The sequence below is a fragment of the Bison bison genome, unplaced genomic scaffold, assembly GCF_000754665.1.
Source record: "Bison bison bison isolate TAMUID 2011002044 unplaced genomic scaffold, Bison_UMD1.0 scf7180017864491, whole genome shotgun sequence".
Taxonomy (NCBI): Eukaryota; Metazoa; Chordata; class Mammalia; order Artiodactyla; family Bovidae; genus Bison; species Bison bison.
In genome coordinates this window covers 21,836,317-21,844,914 of record NW_011495050.1, presented here as the reverse complement: position 1 = coordinate 21,844,914, position 8,598 = coordinate 21,836,317, and the positions used below count along the sequence as shown (strand labels likewise).

The 8,598-nt window shown below is 39.9% G+C and overlaps 1 protein-coding gene across 1 annotated transcript in view; it reads left to right on the top strand.

Annotated features, from left to right (window-relative positions):
• Positions 1 to 8,598, top strand: part of SPAG1 (sperm associated antigen 1) — an 87,183-nt gene that overhangs the window by 29,087 nt on the left and 49,498 nt on the right. The window contains exons 8-10 of the mRNA XM_010863556.1: positions 1,097 to 1,227; positions 4,759 to 4,865; positions 6,957 to 7,143. Of these exons, the coding sequence (XP_010861858.1) occupies positions 1,097 to 1,227; positions 4,759 to 4,865; positions 6,957 to 7,143 (425 nt within the window). The remainder of the gene's footprint in view (positions 1 to 1,096; positions 1,228 to 4,758; positions 4,866 to 6,956; positions 7,144 to 8,598) is intronic.

Sequence of the window (8,598 nt, the reverse complement as noted above, 5' to 3'; positions counted from 1 at the left end):
ATAAGAGACAGGGTTTGATCCCTGGGTTGGGAAGATCCCCTGGAGAAGGGAATGGCTACCCATTCCAGTATTCTTACCTGGAGAATCCCATGGACAGAAGAGCCTGGCGGGCTACGGTCCATGGGGTTGTAAACAGTTGGACACAACTAAAGCGACTTAGCAGCAACAATACGGGTATTTAAATGATCATATCACTTCTAAAGCCAGAATAAATTTTAAACCTTTTCACTAGAAACTTAAGCATCTGTCTAAACATTGATTTAGTAGTTTGTAGAATTTTATGGTATTACTTTTGACAGCCCATGCTGTGTTAATTTGCTGGGGCTGCCCTGCAAACTTGGAGAAGGCAATGGCACCCCACTCTAGTACTCTTGCCTGGAAAATCCCATGGATGGAAGAGCCTGGTAGTGGGGTCGCTCAGAGTCTGACACGACTGAGTGACTTCATTTTCACTTTCCACTTTCATGCGTTGGAGAAGGAAATGGCAACCCACTCCAGTGTTCTTGCCTGGAGAATCCCAGGGACGGGGAGCCTGGTGGGCTGCCGTCTATGGGGTCGCACAGAGTCAGACACGACTGAAGCGACTTAGCAGCAGCAGCAGCAGCCCTGCAAACTGCCACAAACTGATTGACTTAAACAACAGAAATGTATTCTCACAGCTCTGGAGGCTAGAAGTCTGACATCAAGGAGTCTGCAGGGTTGGTTTCTTCTAAGGCCTCTCTCCTTGGCTTGTCTGTAGCCATCTTCCCTCTGTGTCCTCAAGTGATCTTTCCTCTGGGTGTGTCTTCTTATAAGGATACTAGTCATATTGGATTAGGAAACACCCTCATGACCTCACTTTAACTTAATCATCTCTTTCAAGACTATCTCCAAGTGTAGTGATATCCTGAGGTGCTGGGGGGTGGGACTTCAACCTACCAATTTGAGGGGACGCAATTCTACCCACAACATGAGCTGTGATTGTTTTAGCTTCTAACTTTAGCTGAGTTTCTCCATTTTATGTTTTCCTGTCATTCGCTTGTTGACATTAATGTCTCTTTCATACATTTTACCACAATAAAATATTAAAAACTTTTTAAAAGTGTCTCTTTTACAGGAGCTTATCCGTGCTTCCCACCGTAGCAGCTTACAACAATCGTGCTCAAGCAGAACTCAAACTGCAGAACTGGAACAGTGCTTTTCAGGACTGTGAAAAGGTCTTGGAGTTAGAACCTGGGAACTTAAAGGGTAAAAAGTATTCATAGAATACCTTTAAATTTGCTGCACCATCTGTTGAAGGTCATCTGTAGATACTCATTATGTTTACACTGCTGCTAAGTCACTTCAGTCGTGTCCAACTCTGTGTGACCCCACAGACAGCAGCCTACCAGGCTCCCCCGTCCCTGGGACTCTCAAGGCAAGAACACTGGAGTGGGTTGCCATTTCCTTCTCCAATGCATGAAAGTGGAAAGTGAAAGTGAAGTCGCTTAGTTGTGTCCAACCCTCAGCAACCCCATGGACTGCAGCCTACCAGGCTCCTCCATCCATGGGATTTTCCAGGCAAGAGTACTGGAGTGGGGTGCCATTCCCTTCTCCAATGTTTACACTAAAAAAAATTCAAATAAACTCAAATTTCTATATGTGAATCATTACCTTCCTCAAGTTACTTTGCATTTCAAGTTTAACTTCGGATTTAACTTTTTAATTACTTGCACTGATGTAGCTAGTAATCCCAGATGATTGAGCAAAGTGTACATGTTTTTGTTTTTACTTGTTTTTGGCGGCACTGGGTCTTCATGGCTGCCCGCAGGCTTTCTCTAGCCGTGGCGAGTGGGGGCTACTCTTCGTTGTGATGCGCAGGCTTCTCACTGCGGCGGCTTCTCTTGTGGAGCAGGGGCTCTAGAACACATGGGCTTCAGTACTTGTGGTGCATGGGTTTAGTTCCCCTCAGCCTGTTGGATCTTATTTCTCCAACCTGGGATCAAACCCACGTTCCCTGCATTGGCAGCTGGATTCTTAACCACTGGACTACCAGGGAAGTCCTACATGCATTTTTAGAGAAATATCTCACGCTTGCATTTGAGCTGTAGTTTGTGGGGTTTTTGTTCCCTTTCAATTTTTAAAAAATTGTGGTAAAATTGACATAGCACAAACTTTTACCATCCTAGTCATTTTTAAGTACAGAGTTCGGTGGTCTTAAGTACATTCATATTGTTGTGCAGTCAGCTCTACTGTCCACCTGCAGAACTTTTTAAATCTTGAAAATGTACCCATGAAACAGCAACTCTTTATCCTCTCTACCCACCCCAGCCTCTGGCAACTACCAGTCTACTCTCTGTCTCTGTGATTTTATTATCCTAGGTACCTCATACAAATTAAATCATACAGTATTTATCTTTTTCTGACTGGCTTATTGAACTGTATCTTTTTATCTAAAAAATAAATTTAAATATGATTTTTAAATATTTATTAATAAGCTCACACCAGAGCTCTAGAACGTTCCACCAGCTGCTTTTTGGGTCTTCCACCTAGATGTCCATAGGCCATTTTAAATTAAGTGTGTCCAAAGCTGACTACACCTCCCCACCAACACCCGCCCTCCATTCTGCTTTCCTACTGTACCTTCTTATGGTCCAAGCCTGAAGTATGCAAGTCAGACTCTGCTCTCCTTTTCTGTTACTAAGGAGTCATTCCGAAAGGGAGAGGCATAAATTATAATAGATTCATTCTATTTCTAAATACTATGGATTCAGATAAATACAACCACTTACTTTTTTTCCCACATGCCTACAAACACGGGTGGGCAGAAACCATGGTGTGCTGAGGACGGATCCTGGTGCATCAGCCTGACTGTCATCGGCATGGATGCCCTCCCTTCCCCAGTAAAGTTCTTCTTTGCTTGTATGTTGTCTCTATCACAGCATATGGGTGGGGTCCTAGCTTTAGGCAGGTGCCCAGTCTCCACACGACCACTGTGCCAGGCCCTGTGCCATGCAGTACATATATTAACTCCATTACTTTTCACAACAGCTCAGTAACGGTGCAGGGACTGTTTTTAGTGGACTTGCCAGGTGGCTTAGTGATAAAGAACCCACATGCCAATGCAGGAGATACGAGTTTGATCCCTGGGTTGGGAAGATCCCCGGGAGAAGGAAATGGCAACCCACTCCAGTATTCTTGCCTGGGAAATCCCAAGGACAGAGGAGACTGGCGGACTGCGCAGCCCATGGGTTCGAAAAAGAGTTAGACATGATTTAGCAACTAAACAACAACAGCTGTTACTAGCACACTCATTTTACAAAAGGACAGGGACATACTGAGGGACTGAACAACTCACCTAAGATCACCCAGCTGGTAAGTGACAGAGCCAGGACTTGACACTGGATGACACTCCAGAGTCCACATTCAACCACTGTGCTACTCTTCTGCACTAGAATGGTCTTCTGTTTTCATTTTTCCCCATTTGAATAATTTCTTAAGCACCAGAATCTTCACTATATAAAAAAACAAGTTTGACAGAGCCAAATCTAGTAATCAGTATGGCCATAAAACATTAAGAATTCTTAGATTTTCTTAAGTGGATAAATATCATCCTCTTTGAAACTTTATTTTTTACTCAAAAATTAATTGTTCTAAATGCAGCATAGTATATGGTTATAACCTGAAGCAGAAAATGGACATTAGTGGAAAAATTGGTGAAATCCACATAAAGTCTAATGTTTAGTTAACAACATTTCTTAGTTTTGGCAAATATATCATAGTTATGTAAGATGTTAGCCTTAAAGCTGGGTTGGGGTATATGAGAACTGTCTGTATTAGCTTTGCAACTTTCTGTAAATCTGAAATTATTTCCAAAAATAAAGAGTTTTTTTAAAATGGTAATTGTTATATCATGAATATTTCTTTATGGACAGTTCCTTCTGAAATCTGAATAGGAACAGTAATAGCTCAATTTGTACTTATGCTATAATTTTGTTTATATTAATGATGAAATGATTTATCCTCTAGATTTTCCTGGCTCATTCTAAGACTAAAATCAAACTAGCCAAATTTATGTTTTAAAATAGTGTTATTAAAATAAATCAGATATAAATTACAGAATCAGATATAAATTCCAGAATTACAAAGCCTGATTCTTTTCAAAATCATGGCTTACTACACAAAGTTCTCTTATGACATAATTAATCATGATTCATTTTAGTATTAAAAATTATCAAATTAGATGCTGTAACCTTCAAAAATTCTCTGATACAATTTACCAAAGTGTGCAATTTCTGAACTTAGCTGGACTTAAAACCAAGATTCTCTGTGTTCCTATTCATTTTAGATTGCTATAAAGACTTCACTAAGGACCCATATTCTGAGTTAGGTGCTTGGTTATTAATATAAATACCACATTTAAATGAAAGGCTTTTTAAGTTTTCAGGAAGTAGAAATAATAGTCATGATGATTATAAGGAGGAACATATTATTATTTAGTGAAGAGCTTCCCAATATTGTAGCACAGCATGGTGCCTTCAAAGGGTTAAGATGTGGAGTCTCTCAGCCTTGGGGGAACTGGCAGAGCCTGGAGCTGTCAGAGGGCCAGGCTGTTGGAAGGGACAGTTTTTTATTGCAGCCTCTTCTGTTTGACCTCAGGATCATTTTCTATATTTGTAAGAATCTTAAAATGGGTCTAGTTTGCACAATTGCATTCTAAATTCTTCCCCTTGAAGAATGTGTCATAATCAGAATGCCACATGTTAAAAAAATATAACTTTTATTTTGGTAAATTTTCAGCTCTTCTGCGCCGTGCCACCACATATAAGCATCAAAACAAGCTCCAGGAAGCTATAGAAGACTTGAATAAAGTACTGGCTGTTGAACCTGATAATGAGTTGGCCAAAGTAAGTACAGAAAGCAATCCCTCACCTAATTCTATAGTTTGCTTTTTCTGGGTTTATGTTAAGATACCAGCCTTGCTGGATAAATGATATTGAGGAATGAGTAGGACACAACTTTAAATAGTAGATACATCTCAGACACCCCCCGGTGTTAACATGTATTTGAAGTGAAAGAAAGCAGACTCTTAAATTGTCCAAAATCATTAACCTACTCCTAAAGGATAAATAATTTTCTCTTTCCTACAGCATTGTAGGCAATCCTTTTCTTTGAGCCAATTTCAGTTTATTATGCAGGGTGGTGTAGAAGTTCCTAGTAGGATTAGGCATGAGCTTAATGGCCATAAAAGAGTGTTTCTTCCTTTAACTTGTATGGTAAGCATAGCATCATTGACAGTAAACTGACTCAGATATGTACTTAGGGGATCTGTGTTCAGACCTAGAGAGAGGAGGTAAGTGTCAAAAACTATGAAGGGTCTGAGACTTTACCCTATTTAAAACTTACAGGACTCCTGGGTCAGGCACAGAAGACTTTGTTACTCATGGCATGGCAAGCCAATGAGCCAAGGCTTCCCTGTTCATCACCAACTCCCGGAGCTTGCTCAAACTCATGTCCCAACATCCATATTTTATAATGTTGTTGTTGTTCAGTCGCCCAGTCATGTCCAACTCTTTGCGACAATTTGGCTCCTGGAGTTTGCTCAAACTCATGTCCCAACATCCATATTTTATAATGTTGTTGTTCAGTTGCCCAGTCATGTCCAACTCTGCGACAGTTTGGCTCCTGGAGTTTGCTCAAACTCATGTCCATTGAGTTGATGCCATCCAGCCATCTCAGCCTTTGTTTCCCCCTTCACCTCCTGCCCTCAGTCTTTCCCAGCATCTGGGTCTTTTCCAGTGAGCTGGCTTTTCATATGTGAAGGCTGAGATGGTTGGATGGCATCAGCTCAATGGACATGAGTTTGAGCAAACTCCAGGAGATAGTGAAGGACAGGGAAGCCTGGAGTGCTGTAGTCCATGGGGTCGAAAAGAGTTGGACATGACTGGGCGACTGAACAACAACAACATTATAAAATATGGGTGTTGAGTTTTCTAAATGTGAGACCCCTCAGCTGTGACACAAACCCACTGAGTGTGTAGTACCTATCTGGGCCTTCTGCTGCCCCCATGGAACTTGGTGGTCAGGGTACCTGACATAAGCTTGAAGCTCATGTCTATCGAGTCAGTGATGCCATCCAACCATCTCATCCTCTATCATACCCTTCTCCTCCCACCTTCAGTCTTTCCCAGCATCAGGATCTTTTCAAATGAGTCAGTTCTTTGCATCAGGTGGACAAAGTATTAGAGCTTCAGCTTCAGCATCAGTCCTCCCAGTGAATATTCAGGGTTGATTTCCTTTACGATGGGATACAAGTAAATCTGCCAAACCTTTAAATATTACTCTTTAAAAGCATGTGTAGTATGGTTTCGGAGAAGGCAATGGCACCCCAATCCAGTACTCTTGCCTGGAAAATCCCATGGACGGAAGAGCCTGGTAGGCTACAGTCCATGGGGTCGCTAAGAGTCGGACATGACTGAACGACTTCACTTTCACTTTTCACTTTCATGCATTAGAAAAGGAAATGGCAACCCACTCCAGTGTTCTTGCCTGTAGAATCCCAGGGATGGGGGAGGCTGGTGGGCTGCCGTCTATGGGGTCACAGAGCAGACACGACTGAAGCGACTTAGCAGCAGCAGCAGCAGTATGGTTTAATTTTCATAAAACTTTTTGGACATGTCTGCAAGTTTATATGCATACAAACATATATAGGAAGATGATCATCAGAATATCAGTAGTTTATCTGAGAGGCGAGATTGCAGATAGTTTTTTTTCCTTTTTTATGCTTGTTATACTTTAATTTTTTTATAATAGAAATATATAATTATAATCAGAGAAATCAATGAAGTTGTTTGAAAAGAAAAATAAAGACCACCATAAAAAGCTTCATCTTAGTTATCTTTATTCACTTTTCAATATCTTCATATTATTACCTGCAAGAATAGTTGTATTTTTTACTAAAGAAAAAATTTTTCTTTAACATGGTGATTATGTTGTAGAAAACCTTGTCAGAGGTTGAAAGAGATCTGAAAAATTCTGAACCTGCATCTAAGACTCAAACCAAGGGGAAAAGGATGGTTATTCAGGAAGTAGAAAACTCAGAAGATGAAGATGAAAAGGACAGTGGAATAAAACATGAAGATGGCAGTGGAGATAAGAGTAAGACATCTTTTCTCTTTCATTTATGCAAAAGAGCTATCTTGTTATATGATTAGCTGGTTCAAATTTTCTATTCGTACAGAAATTCTTAGTCTACCAAACTTTTTATAGCCTTTACCTTGTAAATCCACAAGCAAGTTTTTTCTTCTTTTTCTCAAAACAGCTCATCTTTTTTTCTTTTATTATCGAAGTATAATTGACTTATAATATTATGTTGGTTTTGGGTGTACAACATGTTTCAATAATTTTATATATCATGAAATGATCAGCATGTAAGTCTAGTTAAAATCTTTTCCTTAATACAATCTCTCAAACCTATTTTTCTTCATAGTCTGACATCTTTTCTAATACTCAGTTTAATTCCTGATTATCACCTTTACATACAAATGGCTGCTTGTTTGTCACCAACCATTTGTAAGTTAACCTTCAATCAATCTCTGAGATGATTGTTTTATGGGTAGCTGCTTAGTTTCAAACAAATATGTTGACTTCAGAGGGGTTATATACCTAAAAATGAATGCACTATTGCTGTACATGCCTCTCTCCAAAGAAATTTTTTTAAAATACGCAATTTCACTTTTGATGTAATTGTTTTTTTAAAAAAGAATCTAGACTATATAAATTTTCATCTTCATAATGTAAGACAATGAAAGTTATATCAACTTTAAGTGAAAAAATCTGCCTTTTCACCTGACCAGAGCAAGAGGAAGTTTTTGTTTCTTCTTGAGAACTCCTGAGCAACTAAGGGGGAAATGTCAGTGTTGAAAATCATTCACAGGTAAAAATCAACTTTAAGTAATTTGACAGAATATTTTAATTTTGAGGGAGAAATATAAAATGTTCAAGTCATTCAACTAAAAACAAACAAACAAAAAAAACAAGGAGTATAAGTTTTTGGTTTTTTTTTTTTTTTAAGTGGCAAAAAATATAATGTAAAATACATACCTCAGGTTAATATATGACCGGTTAAGCTAGGATGAAGACAAAAGCACAGAAAAGGAGGAGGTGAGAGAAGCGGAGACAGAGCAGAGCAACTGAGAGAGGATAGGAAAGAAAGTGAGGGCACCAAAGGGAAGAAAGGAGACTTTAAAGTAGGCAGCTCTTCAAGGACTGAGGCGCACCTTTTTAAGTAAGTTCTGGCAACAAATGTTTTTCTTAGGGTTTATATGTAACAAGATAATTAGCCAGCATTTTGCATTAAAAAGAGTTAAAGTCTTATCTGAAACAATATCAGATCAGATCAGTCGCTCAGTCGTGTCCAACTCTTTGCGACCCCATGAATCGCAGCACGCCAGGCCTCCCTGTCCATCACCAGAGTTCACTCAGACTCACGTCCATCGAGTCAGTGATGCCATGCAGCCATCTCATCCTCTGTCGTCCCCTTCTCCTCTTGCCCCCAATCCCTCCCAGCATCAGAGTCTTTTCCAATGAGTCAACTCTTCGCATGAGGTGGCCAAAGTACTGGAGTTTCAGCTTTAGCAT